Source organism: Vulpes vulpes, chromosome 13 (assembly GCF_048418805.1).
Source record: "Vulpes vulpes isolate BD-2025 chromosome 13, VulVul3, whole genome shotgun sequence".
Lineage (NCBI taxonomy): Eukaryota > Metazoa > Chordata > Mammalia > Carnivora > Canidae > Vulpes > Vulpes vulpes.
The window spans coordinates 153,572,903-153,597,983 of record NC_132792.1 but is presented as its reverse complement, the minus strand read 5'-3'; the positions used below and the strand labels follow the sequence as shown (position 1 = coordinate 153,597,983).

The 25,081-nt window shown below is 50.1% G+C and overlaps 1 protein-coding gene across 1 annotated transcript; it reads right to left on the bottom strand.

Annotated features, from left to right (window-relative positions):
* Positions 1 to 1,110: 1,110 nt before the first annotated feature.
* CD34 (CD34 molecule) lies at positions 1,111 to 25,081 on the bottom strand. The gene is made up of 8 exons (XM_072733363.1): positions 24,920 to 25,081; positions 14,182 to 14,364; positions 13,248 to 13,519; positions 11,934 to 12,014; positions 4,107 to 4,257; positions 3,806 to 3,858; positions 3,325 to 3,489; positions 1,111 to 2,626 (listed from the first exon to the last, which is right to left on the bottom strand). Exons 1-8 carry the CDS (start codon positions 24,996 to 24,998, stop codon positions 2,441 to 2,443), a joined length of 1,170 nt encoding a protein of 389 aa, XP_072589464.1. The 5' UTR covers positions 24,999 to 25,081; the 3' UTR covers positions 1,111 to 2,440.

Below are 25,081 nucleotides of genomic sequence, written 5' to 3'. Positions count from 1 at the left end.
ATAGGAGGTTGCCTGGCTTGAGGCTGGACACGTTTCAAAGATCCAGGTGCCTTTTCTCCTCCTCCCATGCTTCCCGGGAGCCCGTGCCCTGAACGCCTCTTCTCCCTGCCATCCGCAACCCGCCAGACCCCATCTGGTCCCTTGCAGGGCAGGATGTAACTCGATGGAGGCCAACCCAGCTCCTCTTTCCAGATGACTCTCTTCCCTTTCTGCCACCTTCCTCCCCTCCAAGGTCCAGCCATCACCTGCCAGGGTAAGGTCTAGATCTTATTCCTTGCCCCTCTCCTGCCCCCTGAGATCTGCTGAGGAACCTCTGGTTGGAGCAGTTGGAGAAAAGCAAGGGGGAAGTGGGGGCGGGGAGAGCGAAAGGGAAAGGTCTGGCTTCTGCCAGATAAGAATGGAAGGATTCTTTGTTTGGCCCCAACTGCCTCTGCCACTGTTGACACACTTGGGAGTGTTTCCTGAAGCTACTGGGCAGTGTCTGGCAGTGCTCCCTCCCCCACTTCCTATGGCAGGGTTGGGAGGGGCCCTGGGAGTGGGGGGCTGGTGCACTTGCGGACGTTTTTGCAGTTAGGCTGGTGTCTTGGTGCTGAAGGTAGGAGCCACCCCCTCCTGGAGTTGGCAGCCAGATCTGGGGAGCAGAAGCTGCCTGCACCAGCCTCCCCTGCTCTGCTCCCAGCTCAGGTGGGAGGTGGTGTGACAATACACGCTGCACGGGGCTCCTTCCCTGGCTTATGCATATTTTGCATCCAGTGACCAAAGTGTGCCACTTCTCAGAAGGGTGTTCACGACAGCTCGAGCTCCCACGTCCTCAGCACACCACCCTCCATCCTAAAGGTGCCTGCTGCACTCTGGTGTCTATCTTTCTATGACTAGAAACATCCAGCCTTCCTGTGACCCTCCTCCAACCGCCCCCCCACACACATAGGGACACTTGGCCAAGGGGCAGCACCCTGGCTTTTGCCTGTATCCCCCGAGATGGGCCCACCTCTTTCCAGGGTCACCCCTCTCCACCACATCATTGGGAAGTCCGGCCGGATCTGACCGGGACACCTGGGACACCGCCGTGGCATTCAGACACACCTGGCTGGGAAAGCGACACAGAACAGATGTGTCTCGGTATCACTTTAATTACAGTATTTACACACACCATTTTTGTATTCAGAAATAAAATCCACCCAGTCTGCCTATCTCTGGAAAGTTCTATTTCCAACCGTCATTGAAACCAAGATCTCTGCTCACCCCTCTGGAAAAAAAAAAACCTAAAAATATAAATGAGAACCTGGGCCACCTACAGAGGAGGTGGCTTGTGATGAAGGTCCTCTGGAGATGTCGGGGGCCCTGACTATATGGGGGTACAAAACAGTGAGGGGGTTGGGGTCGGGGAGGCTGAGACAGAAAGGAGTCTGCTGGGAGTCTGAGTCCACAGCTCAACCCAGGAGTCAGGGGGAGGAAGGAGGAAGCCATCAGGATCAGAGGGCAAGGCCAGGACCTAGCCTCCGAGCGAGGGGCTTCTTCAGAGGTGCACGAGTCAAGAGGCTTGGCTCCAAGATCTGGTCCCTTGGTCCCGTTCACTGAGACTCATAGGGAGAAACGGGGGCCCAAGATGAGACTCTGTGAGCCCCAGAGAGACAAGGACTGAGCCATCCCCTCTCCCTCATTTGTCCCCAAAGATAGGAACGCATGTGTCCACGCATCCCTACGCTGTCTCCCAATCATTGACACAAGACATTGTTCAAAACTTGGAGTCTCGTTCCAGGCTCAGCCAGAGAACAGTGCAGGCTTCTGTACACAGAGGTGCAGGGAGAAGGTGTGGAGCTCAGGGAGCCCGGAGAGCATGAGGGAAGCCGGTGCCTGAATCCACAGTGAGCTGGTGTGAGCACAAGGGAGACGGTTTAAGACAACAAGTCTTGCTGGCTATAGCATTACAAAGGAGCAGGTGCACTGGGTTGCTTTGGTTTCCCTAAAGTAGAGGAGACAGACATGAGGAAGACACAGGAAAAGACAAAGCCTCCCAGGAGGACATTGTAGCCCAGAAAAGGCCATGCTTCCCCCTGGAAGTTCTTTTAATAAGGCAGAGAGGAGGAAGAGGGAAGAAGCCCACACGTGAATGATGTGAGATCATCACCCCCCACCCCCCCAACTCTGGTAGCTTCTCTGTACTTTGGCATGTCTCCCTCATGTCTTTACTCAAAGGAGACCAGACTCTAGGCTTAGTGAGATGAACGTATAAAAGGTAGGGGTTACCTCCCGGGCCCCAGGATGGAGAGAACCCCTCGGCCTGGTGCAGTGCAGGGCCCCAGGAACGGCCTCGGAGGGTGTGTGCAGCAGGAAAGGCTAGAATGTAAGTGGTGGCAGCTCCAGCACAGAGGCAGCATGTGGTCAGGTGCTGGGAGGGGCCCCTTCCCCAGACCCTGCCCAGCCTTACTCCCCCCCAGAGTCACAATTCTGTATCAGCCACCATGTGTTGTCTTGCTGAATGGCCGTTTCTGGACGTGGCCTGGCCGGTCCCGTTCTCCTGAGCCCCTCGGTTCACACTGGCCTTTCCCTGAGCCTCAGGGGAGGCCCCAGGGCCTGAGCTATAGCCCTGGCCTCCACCGTTCTCCGTGTAATAAGGGTCTTCGCCCTAGACAGTGTATAAATAAAGGAGCATTATCTGGTAAGCAGGGGATTGAGGCAGTGGGGGGGTGGGGGAGAGAGTGGGGGTTGCAGCTGCATGTGCAGACTCCTTTCTTCCTGAAGAGCGATCAGGGTTCCAGCTCCTAAAGGAGAAAGGACAGAGGAGAGGCACCACATGGTGCCACCGCGACTTAATAACCAGTTCCCACCAGAAACCAGGCAATCCCCAGGATGGGATGACCTCCCCAGAGTATGTAGCAGGCCACGCCAGGAGTCAAACCCCAGTCTTGTCCTCCCTCATCCAGAACACTTGAAGAGGAGGTTCTCCTTCCATATGGCCCCTTCTTCAGAGCTGGGTGGCACCCATGGGCACTTAATATACTTGCAGATAAGTGTGGCTGATTTAGCAGCCTGTTCTGGTTGTACCCAGCCAAACTATCCCAGGCAAGATCATAAATAGATGACATGAGCCATCCACCGCCACAGTGAGCAGGTGGCCTGACCCCAGTCAGTGCCCCCTTCCTAATCTGCTACGCATTATTCAGACTTGTCCATGGACATGGTAATGTGCGCGTATGCACGTCAACGTGTAAGGGCACAGAAGCACCTTTTCTGGTATTTCTCCTCCCTCCTCATGACATTTAGGGACCTCCCCAGAAGACCACTATCTTCCTCAATTTCTTTGCTTTGGACCCCCAAACTGACCAGCCTTTCTCCTGTGGGGCTCCAACTGCGGCGGTTCATCAGGAAGTAACCAGTGGTGCCCAAGACAGCCAGCAGGATCCCTGAGGTGACCAGTGCAATCAGGGTCTTGCGGGAATAGCTCTGGTGGCTCCCAACATCTTGTTCAGTGAAGTCTCGGATCCCCAGCTTGAAGGGAAGACACAGAAAAGACAGACTGTCACTTGTGGGGTGGGAATTCTGCAGCCCATTCCAGGCCCAACAAGGGGTGCACACAAGAAGACTTTGACCCCAGGGATTTTTTCGAAATGGGATTTCAGACTGCCATCCCTTAAACAAGCTGCACCATAAAATTTTGTTTCAAGCACAGAAAGGCAAAGATTGTTGGAGAAGGATGGAGAGACAGGAAAGAGGTCAGGAAAAAAGAATTACTTTCTCCCCTCCTCGAGTGAATTCCCCTGACCCATATTCCCTCTGAGACTTCCCATCATCTTAGAGAACTTACCTTTTTCAGGTCAGACTGGTGCTTTCTCAGAAGTTGGAGTTTACTGAAAAGTTCTAGAATTAGAAACAGGGACTGTTGAATCTAGAATCAGGAAGAGATCATCCTGCTGTGCCCCCCTGTGATGTTCTAGATGATGCTCTGATGGCCAGGTGGGCCCTCTCAGGAGAGCTTCTCCCAAAGTCAGCCTGGCTCTTGTCCCCTAGCACCTGGGGGCTCTTTCAGCCCAGTTACTAGATTTCTTAGGATCCTCTAAGCTCAGCCCTGCTCGCTCCCCAGAGCCCAAGACAGATGCACCCCTTACCTGTTTTGTTGGCCAAGACCAGCAGCAGGCAGTGAGGCCTCACCTCAGACTGGGCCAGAAGCAGGGAGCACACCCCGGCCCCAGCCTCAGCTGGCTCCTTCTCACACAGGACTTGGGTCAGTTTTTCTTCGTTATCCTTCTTAAAGTCCTCCTGGGCAGACAGAGAGAAATGGCGAGCGGGAGATGAAATATGAAATTACTAATGCACCCAGAACGGCATCCAGAGTGTCAGGCACCGATCCTGATTCAAGTCACACCATTACTCTCTAAACAAGAAGGACTTTTTCTTTTTTCCCTAAAATTTTAACTGGGGGGAAAATCCTGTGACCTATATATATATGCAAAAACACAATAAGAAAAAAAAAACTCAAAAATGTCCCAGTACCAAAACGTATATGTATCAGTGTCATGGGTGGCACTGTAAGGTGTCAGAGAACAGATTCAAGAAATATGATCTCATTGAAGGACTGCCCGGGCACGCATATGTTATTTCAAATTAAACTCAAAAGAAATCGCCAATCACGGAAAATATTAATAATGTGTCGCCGATGAAGGGAAAATCCTTTGTTTCAAGGTTACAATAGCCCCAAATGTTGGAGGAAAAGCCAAGGGAAGTGAGGCGTAGAGCACAAATCTATGGCTATGGACTCGGGCATCTGAGGGCCCTTCCCTCTTAGCCTCCAGGGGGGCTCCCGAAGAGCCCAGCTCCGGCTGAAATGGGGTCTTTCTCCGGTCCCCTTTTTCTCATGAACGGCATGGGACCCAGTTTTACGTGGGGTTCACAGATTGCTCCAGGTTGCTGGTGGTCTCTAGGACTCGGGAACTCAGCCTCCCCGAGAGGGAAATTCTCATGATTCTTGGACAGTTGAGTTCCGGGCCCGGGAGGAACTGGACACACCGACTGTGGCCTTCCACAGCCTGTTCTCATGAGTCCCAGGATGTGTTCCAGCAGCTTCCAATCAGAGCGCCCCCACCCCTGCACAGGAAAGGAACCGAAACCAAGACTCTCTCCTCTGTCCGGATGGCAGATGGTGAGGAGGAAATGCCTGAACAGCTCCGACAACTTTCCTGTTTGGGGGGGAAACTGCTGGGGCGTGTGGGGGGCATCCGAACTGAGCCTCCGTGGAGGAGATGGCTTCCTGTTTGTGGGGCGGCACCGCTCCTTGGGGCCCTCCCAGCCTGGAAAGCAGCCTGGGTATTTTCCTACTGCTGTGGCCTGAGGCAGGAAAACCCAGGATCCTTTGCTCCCGCACAAGGAGCAAAGTCAGGATTGGCCTGAGGCCCCAGCTTTCTTCTCTTGGCTGGAATTTAAGGGAGCTGAGTAGGAACTCAGCGGGCTCGGGTGAGGCCAGAAGAGCAGGGCTAGCTAACCTCTAGGTCACAGACAGAGGAGTCCAGAGGTAGCCTCAGAAGGCCCTCAAGAGCCAAGGTCACAGAAAATTGAATTCTCAGGCCATTGCTGCTTCACTCCTCAGAGAAAGGTCTCGAAGGAAGTACTTGGAGAGAGGCTTTGTTCCTGGAAAAATCAAGCTCTTAAAAACAGCGTTTGCTGGGGGCGGTCTGGACACCTCGGGATATGGCCAGTAGCTCCTTCTTCCCTAGGCCTCTTTCTCTTTGGGGAGCCTTACGTTGCTTCCCCGTGAGCACCACACCCTCCCAAACACCATGCCTTCTGGATGAGGAGGAGGGGAGTCCCTGCCTGGACAACTCTGGGCTTCTGGAGGTCTCTGGTTGAAATATGTCTCCTTCCCGAGGAGGTAGAGGGACAGGGCTCCTGCGCAATCTAAACAAGCCACACCAAATGGCACCTTCCTCAAACTACAGAGTCTTAAGAAGCTGCACCTCAACCCTGGTCACCTCTTCTGACATTTATGAAACTCCGACTGGAAGATACTGAGTGAAAATCTCTGCACGTGTATCACGTGTGGGGTGGGGTGGGAGTGGGGGTAGCTGTGAACGCCACATGGTCACAGCTCTCAGTCTGCATACGTGGCCATGAAAATAAATGATGCTTACTATGTGTCCGGCACTGTTCTGAGTGCCTTACGCCTATTGACTTATTTAGGCTTTGCGATGGGTGTTATTATTCTCCCCATTTGACAGATGAAGAAACTGAGGCACAAAGAGACGGATGACAGAGCTCCTTCCATGTTAAGTATGATGAGGAAGGTACTACTAAAGTGCTACAGACATTCAAAGGAGGGCGAGCACACATCAGGTTGGGTGTTAGTGGAAACATGTCATGGTAGGCGTCGAAGAACGGGGAGAATGTGTGCAGGAGAAGCTGGTGGGGAAAGGCCTTCACATGGGTGGGTGGGGGGATGTCCCACCATGGGAAGCCCAAGTGTGTGAGAGCCTGCGACCTTCACAACCGTGGCTATCAGAAGAAGGAAGACCACCACCTTCTCCCTTGGATTCCCCATCCTTCAAGACTCCACTCAAATCCCACCTCCTCCATGAAGCTGGTCCTATCTTCCATAGCCTGGCTTCAACCTTGCCTCTGCTATATTTTCTAGGTTCTTTGCAAGTCATGCAACTGGTCTTGAGTGTGAGGTTCCTCCGCTGAAGACTGAGCTGTGACTGAGGAGATGTTGTATGAAGAGCGCCCAGGAGCGTGGGCGGAACCTAATGGGCACTGGACAAATGGCAGCTAGTACTGTTACTATTCATAACGGCAATACCTCTTTGCCATATCCCCTAGGATCCACGCTTCAGATGTGACCATAGTCTGCCTTCCTGTCATAGTCATTTCTCCCTGGCTAGACTATAAGACTCCTTAATGGGGGCAGTGGGTGTACGTTTCATAATTTTGAACCCAGACCACGCTGAGCCTAGCACCGAACAAACAAAAGAACTCAGCGAATTGTTGTTCAACTTAACATCCCAACTGGTTTGGCCTCCAATGGGGTCCCTCCACCCTTTGCTTAGTTTCTTGGACTAAATTCAAGGGAATAACAGCGGCCAGCCTCCCACTTTGGAGTCCAACAGCATCAGTGAATTGTGTTTGGAACTGGATAGTAGCAGGTGGATCCTGAACAAAGCACAATGCTTCTCCGGATGCTTGAAATAAACATCCTCCCCCGAGAGAGGCTGTGGGCAGATATCATGGGAGAGTGGGCAGGAGGAAGCCACAGCCTTTGCCATTTTGCTCATGAGGTTCAGATTTGTGAGCCCCTAGCCACATCTGTTCACTCATGTTCCTTTGCAAAAATAATACCTACTATAATAAAACCTTCCTTGGGTAGCATCCTCAAACTTCGCAAAGACTCTTAACATGTTAAAGAAGCATGTTGAGCTTTGGAGCAGGGGGGAGGGGGGGACAGGTATTTTTCTAAATGACCCGTAGGACTTTTCCCAGTTTTGCGATTTTTAGGATCAGTTCTCAATCTCTCTCTCTCTCCCTCCCTCATTTTATCTATTTTGGTGTGAGTTTGACACTGCAGGTAAAAACCTTGTTTCCATTTAGAGACTGGAGTGAAGGGCCCGCTACAAGTGACACAAGAAGTGGGCAAGGAGTTAGGCTGCCTCCAGACCTCAGGCTCTCTCCAGGAGACACACTGTCTTCATCTATCCTCCATCTGTAAGTTATTTTTTTTTTCTGCATGGAAACGGACCTTTAGTGTTTGGGCAGAGGGCAAGGAAGGCGTGGGCTGGTGGATATGATCTGGAGGTTGGAAGCGGCCTGCCTTAGATGAAGTCAATGTGACAGAACAAGGGTGATGTGAGCTAGCTGAGTAAATACAACCTCTGCATATAAACACATGTGGCTCCAAAGAAAGGTAGTTCTAAAAAACAAATTAGTGGGGAATGGGCTTGTACAGAGGTTTCTCCAAAGAGGATATGCAAATGGCCAATAAGCACATAAAGAGATGTTCAATATCACCAATCATCAGGAAATGTCGGTCAAAAGCACCATGAGATACCACTCATGCCCATTAGGATGATTACTATAAAAAAACAAACAAACAAAAACATGCACACACACACAGGACCTAACAAATGTTGGTGAGGATGTGGACATATCGGAACCCTTGTGCTCTGTTGGTGGGAATGCAAAATAGTGCAGCTGCTAGGGAAAACAGTATGGCGAGTGGTCAAAGATGGAAAAATAGATTTACCATATAACTGAGCAATTCTACTTCTGGGTATATACCCAAAAGAAACGAAATCAGAGTGTTAAAGAGGTATTTGGACAGCCACGTTCATAACAGCATTATTCACCATAGCAAAAGGTGGAAGCAACCCAGGTGTTCATTGGTGGATAAAGGGATAAACAAAATGTCGATGGAATATTATTCAGTCTTACAAAGGAGGGAAATTCTGACTCTAGCCACAACATGGAGGAACCCTGAGGACATGATGCTATGTGATATAAGCCAGTCACAAAAAGATAAACACTGTATGATTCTACTCCTGAGGTCCCCGAGTAGCCAAATTTATAGAGACAGAAAGTAGATTAGTGGTTGCCAGGGGCTAGGAGGTTGGGGGGGGAATGGGAAGTGGCTTAATGTGTGTAGGGTTTCAGTCCTGGACAACGAAGAGTTCTGGAGATTGCACAACAATGCGAATGTTCTTAATGGCACTGAACTGCACGTGGACTTATGAATGGTTAAGGTAGTACATTTTATGTTGTGTGTATTTTACCACCATTAAAAAGTGTCTTGGTGGATTTCCCTGGATAAACAAGCATAGCATAAGAAAATAAAGTAAGAAAAAATAATCTTGTATTTTGGAAACTACTTGGGAAACCATAACCACAAAAACTAGATTACCCCAATGTTGTGACAGGGAGAGTGAAAGTCAGACTCGGAGTGACAGGTCCTGCTAATGAGGACTCTAAGATGGGGTAGCAGGTGCTTGAGAAGAGGTTGGGGTTGCCTTCCCTCCCAACTGGCTGATGGAAGTGATTTCTGCCTAGAGGTGAAGGACGGGGAGCAAAAGGAGAGTAGTTGAGAAATAAATGTTTGTAGACGCGTGTACAGAAGATAGGCCTATACGATCCACATAATGAGAGCTAACAGGTTGGATACTCAGTAGGTCCCAGGGCAGTGTGAGTGTCTGAATAGCTGGGAACATGCACGCATATTTCCATTATGGGAATGTACTGAAGGCAGGAATATGCCAACATTACACAAGTACTCAAGGACTTGATGTTAGGGGATTTCAAATCCTTCATGCTTCTCATTAGACTGTGAGTAGGGCTTGAGTTTCCCACAGTTAGAACCAGTCCCACGGTTAGAGCCAGTCCCACAGTTAGAACCAGAACCCTCTGACACCACAAGTACCAACGCAACCTAAGGCAAGTAAGCAGGCATTCCCGCCACTCACAGCCCTTGGAACAGACTGGTTATCAGACAAGCGTGCGTGAGGACTCTAGGAAAAGGAATCCGAAACACCATCGGGAGCTTTGGCTAAAGATTCTGAGCAAGGACTGGGGAAACGTTACCTTGGGGAGCTTGGGGGAGGCACTGCTGATTGGAGGCTGGGGCAGAGGAGTCCTCAGGAAGAAAGGGGGACTGAGAGTGGCAGAGGGGCCAGGGAAACGGTAGCAGGACCTGGTGCTACCATAGGTCAAGAGTGAAGCAGCCTTCTTTGGATACTGGAAGACTTGCTGTCTTTCCACATCCCTACTCACAGATCCTCCCCAGATCTCAGGAGACAGTATAGACCTTCTTAGCCGTGGCATGCGTGGATTCGACAGTAAAGGCCACAGGGAAAAAGCAACCACAGCATAGTAAGAGGAGTTATTTCTGGAGTAGCAGTAAGTTTCTGGCACTTGTCTTGTATGATGACCCTAGTTAATTGTGAGCCTCGAATGGACAGACACTTAGAATGCTCTGCAATTAGTTCTAAATCGGTGGTTACAAAGAAGCCGCATTTTGGCACAGACCAGTGTGATACACAGGAAAACAAGTGCTTAACCAGGGTATCACTAAAGAGCAAAACAAAACAAAAAGTCGCTTTTTTTTTTATAGCTATAATTAGCAAAGGGTTTGGCCACTTTTTAAAAAATTAAGTAGAGTTGAAAATCATCATCAGAAACACAGAGCATTACTTGTACATTGCATATTCATGTTCAGGTTTGCCATTTTGCAAATTGCACTGTTATTCTACTGTGTGGACTTATGTCTTTGCAATTCCCATTGTTTTTGAAGTCCCAGGTTAAACAGACCTCAGGTATAATTTTCAAAGATCCGTGAGTCAGAACGACCTCCCTGATAATCACAGGTTAGATAAAGGGTTTTTGGAATGGACAAATATAAATGACCAAATGCTTTCTACAGACAACAGTCTACCCAGGTCCTTTCCAATCTATGCCTATATGGGTTCTTTAAATGGATTCCCAACTTGTAAGGAAATGTTTTTCCCTACAAGTGAATAGGAAGAGTCCTGCCATTCCATTCTTTGTTGAGGAAATTGTAACTGTCAGGAAAATTTACTGAAACAAAGCAAGGACGTCTGCTATCACCATCAAAAGTTAACACTGTGCTGTATAGTCTTACCAAAGCAATAAGACGTGAAACTGAAACAAGGTCTAACTACTAAAGACGAAGAGGAAAACAGGGCATTGGGGTAGATAACATGATAGCTTGCCATAAAAACAAAGACAAATCAACTAGAAAGCTCTAGGAATTAACAAGCAAGTTAAAGGAAATGGCTAAGCCCAAGATAAATTTCACAACTCAACTTTCTAATATACCAACAATGACCAATTAGAATATTTAATGGGAAATCTATATTATAAATAACCTTTAAAAGTCCATAAAGCTACAGAGAAAAAACTGTAGCTTTTCATTTTTAAAAACTGAAAAGACAATATGCTGAACGATACAAGAGAAGACCGGAAAAATAGAGGGATTTACAGCAGTTCCAACAAAAATTTTACATTTAAAATTTTTTTGACAAGATATTTCTAAAATTTTTCTTTTTTTTTTTATAGGGAAAGTTCTGGCAAGTTTTTTTTTTAATTTTTATTTATTTATGATAGGCACACAGTGAGAGAGAGAGAGGCGGAGGGAGAAGCAGGCTCCATGCACCGGGAGCCCGATGTGGGACTCGATCCCGGGTCTCCAGGATCGCGCCCTGGGCCAAAGGCAGGCGCCAAACCGCTGCGCCACCCAGGGATCCCCTCTTAAATTTTTCTTAAAAAAAAGATGAAAAATACATTTTTATAGTTTAGTGAGCAAAGACCTGCCTGCTGGATATTTAAAATACTATAATGTAAAAGTATAATAAAAAAAAGTATAATAATTTTTCAAAACTTAAAACAGTCAAAAAAGAAAAAAAGACATCAAACAAATAAAATACCTCTAAAGAATATGTCCTGGGACGTATAAAAACTTAATAGAAGCTGAAAAACAGCATTCCAATCAACAACGGAGGGGATCACTCAATAAATAATGTTAGGAATGATGGTTATATGGAAAATATAGCATTATGGCACAAAGACATTCTTTCTATGTGGATTAAAGAGTTATGTGTCAATAATAATAAACAAATTGGTAGTTTACTAGTTTATATTTCACTAAGGACTTTCTTGACATAAAAGCAAACTTAAATCTGACAATGTACATATTAAACGTACTAGGGAGAATGGGAAAAGTTAACAACTAAATTTAATAAAATTGTCTTTGCCTTCTTTGCCCACCAGATGGGGCCTCTTACTCCCTAAACCCAAAGCTCAGTGCAGGAAGGTGCCTGACCAAGCTAAGTCTCCCCACCACCACCACCACCATCTGGTCCAGTCCTATAGATGGCTTAAGGATTGTGGGAGAAGAGGAAAGAGGAAAGGATGGATGGGGGTGAGGTGGAGGGGAGTTGACTTACACAGCTGGAGGTCTCATTTAGCTCTAGGCAGATACCTTGGTTCAATTTCACTTCTTTGACTCCGGAACATTTGATTTCTCCCTATATTAAAACACAAAGTAAATAAGCTAGTATCTTTGCCCTTCATTTTTTCCCCCACCTCTTTTCCAGTTTCATTTCTGTGAGGTCCTTCCGTAAGAGGTTTTAGGAAAAAAAGGAAATTTTAAAATGTTGGAGGACTAGAGCTATATAATGGTTTTACTCCCTTCCTCCATCTCATCCCCATCCCCATCAGATAATCAAAACTTGTGTTACTAGCCCAGGCTTGCCAGCAAGTAGCTATTTGCAGTCTTAGTAAACATGAGCTTGGATGGTACAGAAATGGAAGAAGGGAGGAACTTGTCCCACTGGGGCTGTTTTCCCTGCAGCGGATTATACACTTGTAGGAAGACCCTATAAGCAAACAGATAATAGGGCGGCCAGGCTGAAATGGTGACACTCCTTTTCTTCCAGGCCCCTAGGACTCTCCAGATTCCTATTCTGGTTGCTTTGAAAACAGAAACCAGGCAGGTTCCTCATGCCCGCCCCCAGGCTCCATGCCCTCATATTTTCTACCCTTCTTGCTGAAAGCTTTTGACAGCCACCGACCCCAAGGCCGAGCTTACTATCCCTGGTCTGCCCAGTTCTCCATGGCTCCTCTATGCCTGGCATACTGCCAAACCCTCTTTATAGAGGAAATGGTGGCTGTCTCAAACATTTCTGGAAAAGTCGTCCCATTAAATGGAGGATGGTTTTCAAATATGCCCAAAGGGAGATGGTGGCCTGGTGAAAGCCCAGACTGAGAGGTACTAGCAAGAACCACAGCAGACCTCCTTTACTTGGCACTCTCCAGAAGTGCAATAACCCCACATCACTGCCTGTCTCCACTCCTTGTCTGTCCTTTCCAGCAATATTTAAGCTGCATATTTTCTTTTCTTTTTTTCCTAAGATTATTTATTTATTTATTTATTTATTGAGACAGAGACAGAGAGAGTGCAAATGTGAGAAGGGGGAGGGGCACTCGGAGAGGGAGAGAGAGAATCTCCAGCAGACTCCTCACTGAGCCCGGAGCCCGACACGGGGCATGATCCCACAACCCTAGGATCATGACCTAGAGCTGAAATCAAGAGTCAGATGCTTAACTGACTGGGCCACCCAGGAGCCCCTAAGCAGCATATTTTCCATGCTAATTATCACATGACCCAAATCTCACTGGTTGGGATGAGGAGAGGTTGAAGGGAAGAGAGAGTTTGCATACATATGAAGCAATGGGGCAGTCTGGCCCAATTCACACACCTTGATGGTACTTGGGGTGTCATTTCTACTTGGGGTAGGAGAAAGGGATGTATAATATTCCGTGGGGGATGTCACAAGGCTGGTGCTGTTGTAGGGGGGATCCGAACCATTTCCAGGTAGCAGGCTGGGCTCCAAGGTCACATTTGAAGTTGAAAAGTTGGTTGGGGTAAAAGATACCGTGATAGCTAAAGAGGTCTGCGACTGAACAGAAGAGTTCATGGTCCCAGGCGTTAGGGTGATCTCAGAGGTAGATGTGACATTGACTGTAGTCTCTGAAATAGACCAAAACACAAGTGTGTATGAGCACATGCTTGCATAAATACACACACACACACACACACACATGCACGCATCTCAGTTCACCGTTTTAAATTAAAACCTTATAGAGAATGATATTGGCATGGGTCTCAAACCAGAAGAGGGAACTAGGAGAGTTTAGAGTTACTTCACGTCCTAACCCTTACCAAACTCATTTCCACCCAGCTGCGGGAACCATCGCTATAATTGAGAATGTCATTAGAAGTGCTTTCAGGATTTTGACAGACCTGGATTCTGGTCTACCCTAAAGAAGTCAAAAACCAGTCTGAACCTGTACATACTTTCTTTCAGTTAGAAGAGATCAGAGATTTCTAGGGAGTCCTCATCTGATCCTTATTTTATCACTGATCTGAACTCAGCATGAGGACAGGGTACAAGGAGAATTACCGATCAGGATCAGCTGCCAAAGCGCTAGCCTGAGAAAGCTGTCACTAGAGAGGAATTATCAGGAACGTACTTCAGGGTCCCCTAAGCATGCTGCACAAACCATATTTCGTGGGGCTTGTACGTTTCTCTCAGAGGGGGCAAGGAGCCCTGTGGGTGCTCTGCAAACATCCTAATGCTTTACCCAAGCAACGGCAGCATCCCTCTGGGGCCTGAGACAAACCCTCTTTACCTGAGATGGTTGCTGTGGTCCCACTGCTGTCCTGAGAGACAGAGTACAGGGTGGTAGTTCCAGAAGGAGTTAGTGTGATGGCTTCCTGTTTGGATGTATTTGCAGAAACAGTTGACGTTATTTCTATGGAGGCTGGCACTGTGGTAGGAGCAGTCATGGTTTCCGTGTTTGCGAACCCAAAGGCTACAAGGAGAAACAAGGAGAAAAAGTCAGTACTTAAATCGTCCTGGAGCCTCACGACATCATGATTATCCTTCTGGACAGGTGACTCATTTCTCACGACTGGATTTTCCCTAAGAAAATAAGGAAGGAAAAGCTTGTATACATCAAATGTCTCGTATAGTCCTATTTATAGGAGGGAAAAGTTGTGAGCAACTAAGTGAATTACAAGAGGATAAGTGCTATATGCACGTCACATACCATAATCATTACAAATAAAAAATTGTAAAAACAACAACAACAAAAAACCACCTAAAGCCACATGAGAATGCAAGGCAATGTTTGCAATGTATTAACTAAAATATCAAACTATCAAATTGTATCTCAATAAATATCACAGAATCTAAAATACGGGAGAGGAAATACCTTTTTTCCTTTTTAATGTGTCGTCCTCTCTGTCACTTTCCATCCACTAGAGTAATATACTCTTGGAATAATCACTAGAGTCATGCCATCTCTACACTTCTCTCTGTCCAAGGCTGCCCCATTCCCAAACCCCCTTTGTTCTTTCCCTCATGGCCTGCAAACCCATCTTCCTTGTCTTCTGCTGAGGAACTCGGTGAGCCATCCCAAGATTTCTTTCAAGAAGCTCTGACCTAGGAATCCAGCGGGTGAACTAGAGAACATAAGGCCTAGTTTCTCTTTACATGTAGTGGGAAGATAGTGTAGTTCTGGCTCTGCTCATAACTATGTAGTTTAATGCATGTGTGTGTGTCCGAGTGTGCCTCAGCTTACCAATCTCTAAAGTGTGGGTCTTTTCTTATATGGATTGTTGGGAGAATTAAGGACAAATATTAAATCGATGTAGTATAATGTTCCTGGATTTAATTATTCTCTGAAGATCTTCCTGAGGGTCCTTGCCCTTCCATGAGTCCCGGAGTACCAATCACTGCCATCCTTACACCCAGGACGGAGAAGTTTCCTGGTGGGATCCTGAGCTTTAGAGTTTTATAATCTGTTCCCCCCCCCCCTTCTCCTCTGCCCTGCCCCAAATCATAAGGAGTTCATGGGGCATCAAAGATACCCTCTCTTCTAGATCATACAATGGGACCAGAACTCCTAGAACTTTTTGTCTGAAGGGTTCTTTACTCCCTTGAGGATCTTTATGGGGCCCTTCCTCCTAGTCCAACCTTCTGAGCGTGAACTGCAGCACCAGGGTATGCACCCCAAGGTGAGAGGGTGGCCAAGAGGTGGCTGTCTCAAGGAGAAGAGTTACACATTAAGCATGTGGGTGGTGTGTCCCTTGCATGCATGCAAGGTTCCCAACAACGTGTGCCAGAGTTGGGATAAGAAGAGAAGAGGGAAAAAAGAAAAAAAAAAAAAGAAGAAGAGAAGCGGGACAGGCTGGGGTCAAGGGCCATCTCCTCCTCCTCAGCCACACTGTGGCTCTGAATTCTGAGACTGACAGGGTCCCAAAAACAAACTTGGCTTTCCAGGAGGTCATGAAGGTATATTTTTCAAGGCAAGAGGATAGTGGATATTTTATTTATTAGAGAGAGAGAGAGAGAGAGAGAGAGAGAGAGAGAGAGAGAAAATGAATTGGTGGGGGGGAGACAGAGGGAGAGGGAGACTTAGACTCTCTGCTGAGCAGGGACCCCCACCCTCATGCCCACAATGTGGGGCTCCATCCCAGGACCCTGGGATCATGACCTGGGCCGAAGGCAGATGCTTAACCTATCGAGCCACCCAGGCGCCCCGAGGATATTTCATTTATAAGCTAATAGGCCTGATTGATAACCTTGGAGTACCCAGACATATAGAAAGAGGGCCTCCATTCTACTCTTGGCTTGGGCCCCATAAAGGTTAGGGGTGGACTTGGTATCCACAGGTTAGTACCCAGCAGAACTACCCTCAAGGAAAGGCCCCTAGGGATCCCAGGCCACCCTAAAGCTGGTCTTTAAATTTTCCTGATTGAGATCTAGGCCTGTATATTTTGGAGGTTTCCAGGCAAATAACAATGTAGAGTGAAACCTCTTCTTTCCCTCAGCATCAAGAGGGAAGTTGGGCTTTAGTTTCATTGCAGTTAACCTGGGACCAAGAATGTCGCCCTTAACAGTGGAGAAAAAAAAAAAAAAAAAAAAAAACAGTGGAGAAAAGTCTCCCTCTCCCACATCTGCCTCTCTCCCCACCTGCTGCAAGTAGACTGAAAGTAATGGCAAGGACAATAATCACACCTTAATATTATGTGCAGGTGAGGGAGAAGTGATATTACCATCTCCATTTGAGAGATAAGAACCTGAATCAGATTCTCAAGGTTTTGACCAAGAGGGGAGGCCACAGTTCATGCAGGGCAGGACAATGGGGCCACTTGGGATTTAGTGGACACTTGAGTAGAAGGAGCAAGAGGGTCAGTGAGTCTAAACTGCTAAAGGTCAGGATGCATCCCCGACACTTTTGGAGAGAAAGGAATGGGCTCACACATGGGTTAGGTGGGTGTTATTTTTCCAAAATAAAATAGATGGGGAAGCAGATGCAGTCTTCCTCTGCCCTTAGCATCCACCTAGCCAACTGCCCCTAAGGTATGAACTCACCATAGGGGGCAGGTGGTGGGAACATGTGGACATGGAACTGAAGGATCATCCTCCCCTGGTACCATTCCAAGGCACCACTGGAACTCCCCCTTGACATCATCCTTCCTTCCCACCCTTTCCTCTTCTTCCTTCCAACACATCAATTCCTGGGAATCCTATCTGGCTCAGGCTAGCCCAGCCCTTTTCTCTTTCCAAAGAAAGCTGGGCCTTGACTGAGGTGATGTCATGCTTCTGAACCCCCTCCCCCAGGGCCTCCTTCACCCAGACAAACAGTTTTGAACTTTTCCAGATGTGAGCAGAGACCTGCTGCTAGTCCTGAGGACAGAGGTGCCTGTGCCAGATAAATGAAGCAACCCTGGACCCAGGCCAGCTACCGATCCACTAGGGTTGGGCTCTCGGCCACTGCAGCCTCCTTCCGCCTGCCACCTGGCCAAACCAAGGGACAGGTAGCAGGATCCACTGGCGAAGGGAATGAAACCTCAACCTCAGATTCATACCCCTGAGCCTGGAGTGGGCAGGGATGTCCCCTGAGACCCTGGAGAAACAGGTCAAAGAGGAGGGGCAGAAAGGCAAGGCTAAGGGATGGGCAGGATATGGGTGAGTGGGTGTCGAGCAGGGGACCATGGTGGTAGGGCCCTGGAAGCCAAGCCAATCCAGGTGCTGTCGCGTAGGGACTAGCAGGGACAAGGGCCCTTGGTGTCACAGTTTCTAGGGCTTCCTTTTTAGAGCTCCTGCGAGGAGACTGTATCTGGCAGGAATAACAATGACCCCGGGTCTCTCTTTATCCTATCTTCTCACACGTCCATGGCGTTCAATCATCAAATGCTGACCCTTCTTTCTCTAAGCTTCTGTCCTCCCAACTCCGGAAGGGAGTAAGAGCAGCTTAGCGGTTAGATTCTAGGGGACAATTGGTGAAACCTCCACTCCACTCCATTCTAGACTGGAGCCTTCCTGACAAACAGCCTTTAGGCCCAACCCAACAGAGCATGTATAGGACAATTAAAAACCAAACAAAAGGCTATCTTATGCTGTTCACTTTCCATCCTACCCTTATTAACTGTGACTCCCTAAGTACCTGATTTGACTCTAGATATCCTACTTGATCTCAAGTCATGAACTTGGGACAGAGGGAGGAGACGAGGTATCAGGAAGTTGGCAAAATGAGGCTAAGAAGCCAAAGGGGCCGAAGAGGGGTCACGAAACGCACGTAGTAAGAGTAATGCACTTAACTTATAGGTACTTATCCAGAGCTGATTATTTTTGTTTTACACGTAGTTCTAACAAGCATGGTTATCCGATAGCCTCGCTACAACTAAAAAGTAGAGACTCTTAGAAGCAAACAACAAGGAGAAACAACAGTTTAAAAAAGAAGAAACAGATAAATGAAAAACAGACCCGAGGATAGAAACCCACACCGGTCTGGAATCATTCACGGCCGGAGTAAATAAATACGTACACCTTAGTAAGCATTAACAAAGTCACTGAGTTGTACCAGAACCAAATTATTTTCCTGATCCATCTGAGTCATGAAAATTATAGTCCTTTTTCTGAGGGGCACACTAAGGAAGCAGGGGCATAATGTAATACATTTTTCAGAGATTCCAACTACAATTAATAAAATGGAGAATCTTTTCATCTTGAAAGAGAATGTACAACTCCTCAGAGATCCAGAAAGTTCTGCTAGCTCACTAGCTAAATTCCATACTTGATCTTAGCCAAAAGGCCGAGAAGTGATTCCCTAGCTAAATTCCCATGCTTTAGGAGTCTGTATACTTGGTCTTGCTTTTTAGAGACCCTCTGAGGTTTAGTGGGGGTTTTTTTGTTGTCTGTTTGTTTGTTTGTTTTTTGCTGGTGTCCCACCTCCTGGCCAGCCAGCCCCATTCCACTATTCTGTTCTGATTCTGGCAACTGGCCCGGGAGGGCTTTCTGGGAGGAATTCTCGGGTGTCTCAGCCCACGGAGAGAGAGTAACAGGAAGACACAGCCTGCTGGCCCTTCTGCTGGGAACCCCCAGCCTGTGTTTCTGAGAAGACAGTGAATCCTCCGCTCCAAGAGCATGGGCTCCGGAGTCAGACCTTGTATAAAGGCTTCTCGACTGTGTTCTCACTGTCAGGGCTTAGGAGGAGGCTTCTTCAACTCTCTAGACCTTACCTGTGAAATGGGAATAAAAACCGCCCCTACCCCCCTGGTTGTTTTCAGGAACAGACGAGCTAAGGGGTGTAGAGCACTTAGCCTGGCTGGTAAACACTCAAGAAATAGCTGTTATCTCTAGTCGAGGGCCCCCTTTCTTTCTGTTTCCCAGGGACCTTCAGACACGTCTCTCCACCACTTATCTGGCACAAAATCATATATGCTGTTTCCTGAGTATAAGTCTTGTCGCCTCAGTTACATTATAAATTACCTTAGTGCCGGAAGCATCCCTTAGACTCATTCATTTTACCCAGGGCGCGAAGCATGACCCTCTGAGCTCAGAAGACACACTTAGACTGAACGGGGATCATGGCAGGCATGGTCACACCAACCACCTCCCCATAGAGCGGTCTCATTCAGTGCTGTATATTAAGAGGGAATTTATTAAATCAGGGAGCGTCCATGGGAAGATAACCAGAATTAGGAGAGTTCTAGAAACCAAGTCTCACATGGTTGAGGGCCTGGAGTTATTTCATCTAGATCGGAGGTTGGCAAACAGCTGGTGGACCCAACCCACCCACAGACTGTTTGTTGTATGTCCAGTGAGCTAAGAAGGGCTTTTCCATGCTTAAAGTGTTGTAAAATAAAACAGAGTAGAATATGCATTGGAGACAACATATGGCTTCCAGAGTCTAAAATATTTACTACGTGGCTCTTGACAGTAAAGTTTGCCAACCTCTGATCCAGAAAAGAAGAATTTGGGGACCGAGAATAAATAACTTTCTTCAAGACTCATTTCACTTCTTTACTCACTCTTATTGGTCATAAACAAGCACCAGGGATGTGAAAAGGACCGTGCTCAGTGCTGGGGGCGGGGGTGGGGGGTGGGTACAGAATCAGAGAAGGTTCCTTCCTGAGGTTTGGTGTGTGTGTGATCACAATTTAAATAAATCCCTGTCCTCAAGGAGCTTATAACCTGGGGGGGGGGGGGGCAGACAGATCGCTAAGGATTGTCGGGAAGAAAGAGCAGATTCATTCTGTGGTCGTTCCAAGAATAGAATTAGATTAGAAGTCACTGCAGATTAACCGATTCTAATCGCAGATAGAAGTTAAAGTTCACGATGAGAAGATAGAAGAAAGCTGACTTCGCTGCGATACAAAGAAAAGCTCGAAATAGCAGGGTTATCTCTTCAAAAACTGGCTGAACCCGTCTGGGAAGTGGTGAGCCACCCATCCTTTCCGGGAGCACTCAGGAAGTGTCCCTGTTACGCATCTGGCTGAGGTTGGGCATCTTGGAGCAGACAGAACCGAAGAACCAGCCTGCTGCCTTCCTGTGGTGCCTCTGAACCTAAGCTGAGACGTGAGGGTCAACCAAGCATCTGGGGCCTCAGGGCACCAGCGGACTGGGACTTCCCTGTACTAGGCAAATAGCTTGTCGTGGCCCCCATCCACCTACTGTGGAACCCCAGACTCCGGAGCTTTCTCTGGGGGCCCAGCATTTGTCCTGGTCCCCTCTTCCTTCGTGGTCCTCATGGCCACTGACTCCTCTTTGGAGCTCTGTGCTTCCCTGATCAGGCTGCTACAGTCCTCCTTCCGCTTCACCGTGCGCCAGCTGAGCACCCAGTCCTCTATTTCGGAGCACACTAATACCAGGCCGGGGTGCGCGTATCAAAGCTTTGGGAGCCCGATCACACAGCCCAGCCCGGAAGACACAACGGCATAAGCTTGAAATACCAGACATCACTGTGCTAAGCATCCACGGCACACCGTAAGGAGCTTCTCCTCGCGGGGTCTGTTCCACCCTCGGGCACCACTGTTTGTCTGGTGTTCCCGGCACCTCCCCTGCCCTCTCCCTCCTCCTTCTGGCCTCTGGATTCCCGCAGCCTGCGTGTCTTGGGCCCATCAAATGCAACATTCCACTTTATTTTCATTCGTGCCCAGCAATTCAGTTTCCTGTCTGCCCCTGCACATCCAAGGCCTGTTTTTTTTTTCACCCAGAGATGCGTTAAAAGCATTTTCTTTCACAGCGGAGAACTGGCCACCTAGAGATGCTGCAAGATCTCTACAAGATCTCAGTTGTGGGTTCTTGGAGTCTTTCCCCCCTCCCCAAATCGGAAAGAAGCAGATTTCCCAATTAAGCCGAGAAGCCTTTTTCTTTACATCTAAAGGGAAGCGGTTGGTCTCGGGGTGGGCCCCGGAGTGCAGGTGCTACGACGTATACCTCCATCCACCCCTATCTGTGCGCACCTGGATCCCCCAAGACACATGCATCTTTCTCCCCAGCAAACTCAGGGGCCGTGGGGACCAAAAAAAAAATCGTAGATAATATGTTTCTATTTCTTAGCTGAGAAGGGAAGAGAATGTTCTCATTAGAGAAGTCAAAATCCAGAAAAATAGGAAATTCTGTCCTGGCAACTCTGAGCATTTTCTTTCAGAGGGTGGTGTTTTCGTTCTTTTTTCCATACCTTCACATTTTCAGTTCTCCACACTGGGGGCCATTTAGTGAGACCAGACAAAGTCAGGGAGAGAGGGTGGCAGGCACCCTCGGTGGAGCTGAGTAACCATCCGGCCCTGAAAGTGAGCCCAGGCCCTCCGGCCCGAGGTCTAAAGGAAATCAGGCAGTGAGACTCTAGAGGGTGGAATTTTATTTGTTCCTCCTTTTTCTTTTCCTTTTTTTTTTTTTTTTATTTGTTTTTCTAAGACTCTGCACCCGAGTTTATCTGCTGCAGTTTGGCACTCTTTGCCCTGAGCTTTCAGAGACAAAGACTCAGAGAAGGAAAGAGGAGAGGACAAGTGAACCAGGAGGCCCAGGAGGTGGAGCCAGAGGGATAAGAAAAAAGATGCCCAGGCGAGTTTTATCAAACAGGAATGCTGCCCGAAGAAAACTTGCATTTGTAAAAGGTGCTGCCAGCTGGACTGACCCTACTCCGGGGGACCCCTGGGGACCACTGAATTCGTCAGAGGTCCCCAAGGCTGCTCCTCCTCAGTCGCCATGTGGCAGAGATTCAAAGGGTGGAGTCCTCTCTCCTCTGGAAAATATCTGATAAAATTCTTTTCCCTTTTCTTTTTTCCCCTCTTACATGTAGCCCCAGACAGGATATGGGTGTGGGGTCAGCATGCACGAAGGACCCAAAGGAAGAAGAGGAATGTGAAGGGAGGCGGGCCTGGGGGGGTGTCCTTATGGCAAGAGGAAGGATAGGCCACGGAGGGCTTACAGGGAACACATACCCTGAGCCTGACCCACATGGGGTTTCCTAATAACCTGAAAGGTGTCTCTTCCCAGTTGGTGGCATGGCAGTCCTGCCTGGTGGCCTCTCAGTTCCCACTCCGCCTCTGGTCACCACCCAGGGCAGCCCCATCCGCCACAAGAAGAGTCTACTTCTGGCTGGCTGCTGTGCCCATCCTTCTGCCAACTTCTCACGGGGGCAGAAAGACCTCCCCAGAACAAAGCTCTCTGTCAGTGTACAGGACACAAAAACTACAGAACCCCAGGGGTCCTAAATTTTGCAGTAAAAAGCACAGATTTCCTGCAATGTCCCTCCATTAGCATTTCAAGATACGATCACTCACTTATTTATCTCACGATGAATGCCAGGACAGAAAAGGACTCCTAGTATTAAAAAATAAATAAATAAACAAACCCTAGAAAGTTCTCAGGGAAGACAGAAAGCTCCAGACTGGCCCAAGTGGTCTGGCAAGATTGAGAATAGGGAGCCATGCCTGAGCTGTCACCCCCAAAGCTGAGACAGTAGAATTCTCAGCATAACTGGCCCAGATTTTGCAGGAGTTAAGCTGCTTCCCCCTACCTCCTGCTACGGGCCAAGGCGACACTGAAACTGGCCAGCTGAAGAAATTAAAAAAAAAAAAAAAAGGGTGGGCCTCACTCGGCCGGGGACCAGGTCATCACACGCTGTGTAACCAAAGGAGAATGGAACATCTGATCAGCTGTGTATCAACTCACCCTTGTTATGAGGGTGCCGTCTAGCATCCAGGGGACTTCCCTGGTCTAGGGCCTTGGCATCTCGGTTACAGTTTTTCCCCTGCCCCAGAGGACAGGTCTGGGGGCTGCCAAACTGGTCAACCCAGAGCCTAACTTAGAGCTTTCTCAAGCCAGGAGTCTCTCTTCACCTGCGTGGGCCCAGAGGGGGACAGCAGGGGACACGGAGGGCAAACGGGCCTAGCAGGCAGGCATGACCCTGTGGGGCCATGGTGGGTGGCCTTTAGGACGCAATAAGAGTAGGGAATTGGGAGCCCTAGAGGGCTGGAAGTAGAATCTCGACCAAAAGGGAGAACAATGTACAAAGTTTGAAACCTTCTAAACGGGATGAGAAGGAGAATGTTATTCCCAAGTGAAAGGATTAAGAACAAATACTTACTGAGCGTCTATTATTTCTTTATCAGAGTGAGAACAAGACCTTAAAGCAGTAGGCACAAGCGGGGGTGAGTGGAAGAGGGGCCACCAGGCTGCTAACTCCCTAGTTTTCGAACTTGGACGGCGGAGGGGGAAGAAAGCCCCGGACATAAGGAGTCTGAGGCTGCCCGGGTGGGGGCTCGCGAAGGGGAGGGGGCGGCAGGGCGCACAACGAACTCGGGTGACCGCCACCTTCCCTGCGGCGGGACGGGTGTGGGAAGAGGGAGGGGGTTGTCAATTTAACTTTCCGATCTTAAATGCAGGGATTCTTTTTTTTTTCTCGTTTTCAGGTACTGTTGTTCATTCCACACTCCCCTGGTCACTAACTCAGCCTGACTCCCGGGCCTCCCGCCGCAGGTTGGCTCCCGCTCCTTCGAGGTCCACCTGGGGCTTGCCCGGTCCCGGGTCTCGGGTCCCTGGGCTCGGGGTCGCCTGCGCGCGGTCCCCAGCGGCCGCTCGGGCCTGGGCTTTGGGCATCAACCCGCAGGCGCAAAACTTTCCTGCGTCTCCCCACCCCCCCACCCCCAGCTCCGGGCTGCGGCTCCAACTGCGCTCCGCACCTGCGGCCACGCGGACGGACGCGAGCATCCTCGCAGCGCGACCACCCGGACCGCGGCGCCCGGCCGGCCTCCGGGGAGCCCAGGGCGCGCCGCCCCGCTGACACCTGGCGGGCCACCGCGTCGCCCGCATCGCCGCGCCCGTCCGCCCCACCGCTGCCCAGGTGCCGCGCGGGACCCGGCGGGCGGGGCGCGCTTCCAAGGGCCTGGGTCCCCGCGGAGCCCGGAGCGCCGCGGGCGTGGGGCTTGGGTGGGGGCCCGGCCCTCCGCGCCCCCCCAGCCCGGGGCTCCGTGCGCCCCACCTCCGCGCCCCAGCCCGGGGCTCCGCGCTCCCCCCAGCCCGGGGCTCCGTGCGCCCCACCTCCGCTCCCCAGCCCGGGGCTCCGCGCCCCCAGCCCGGGCTCTGCGCCCCACCTCCGCGCCCCCAGCCCGGGGCTCCGTGCGCCCCCTCCCAGCCTGGGGCTCCACGCGCCCCACCTCTGCGCCCCCCAGCCCGGGGCTCCGTGCGCCCCCCAGCCTGGGGCTCCGCGCGCCCCACCTCGGCTCCCCAGCCCGGGGCTCCGCGCGCCCCACCTCGGCTCCCCAGCCCGGGGCTCCGTGCGCCCCCCCAGCCCGGGGCTCCGTGCGCCCCCCAGCCCGGGGCTCCGTGCGCCCCACCTCCGCGCCCCCAGCCCGGGCTCCGCTCCCCAGCCCGGGCTCCGCGCCCCACCTCCGCGCCCCCAGCACGGGCTCCGTGCGCCCCACCTCCGCGCCCCCCCAGCCCGGGGCTCCGTGCGCCCCACCTCCGCGCCCCCAGCCCGGGCTCCGCTCCCCAGCCCGGGCTCCGCGCCCCACCTCCGCGCCCCAGCCCGGGCCCCCCGCCCCCCGCGCGGGCGCGCGGCCGGTACTCACGCAGCAGACTGAGCAGGCAGAGCGCGGTCCAGCCCCGCGGCATCCCGCCGCCCGCGCGCGCGCCCCTGCCCGCCAGCATCCTTCCCGCGCCGCTCGGCTCGGCTCCGGACAGACGCGCTCGGCCCCGGGACGCGCCGCCGCCCGCCGCCCGCCGCCCTCCGC

Excerpts from the sequence above, each read along its gene's own strand:
- CD34 (XM_072733363.1), bottom strand. The coding sequence starts at position 24,998 with ATGCTGGCGGGCAGGGGCGCGCGCGCGGGCGGCGGGATGCCGCGGGGC. Across the intron at positions 3,859-4,106 it reads GGTCTTGGCCAACAAAACAG|AACTTTTCAGTAAACTCCAA; the intron begins GTAAGGGGTGCA and ends TTCTAATTCTAG. Across the intron at positions 3,490-3,805 it reads ACCAGTCTGACCTGAAAAAG|CTGGGGATCCGAGACTTCAC; the intron begins GTAAGTTCTCTA and ends CTTCCCTTCAAG.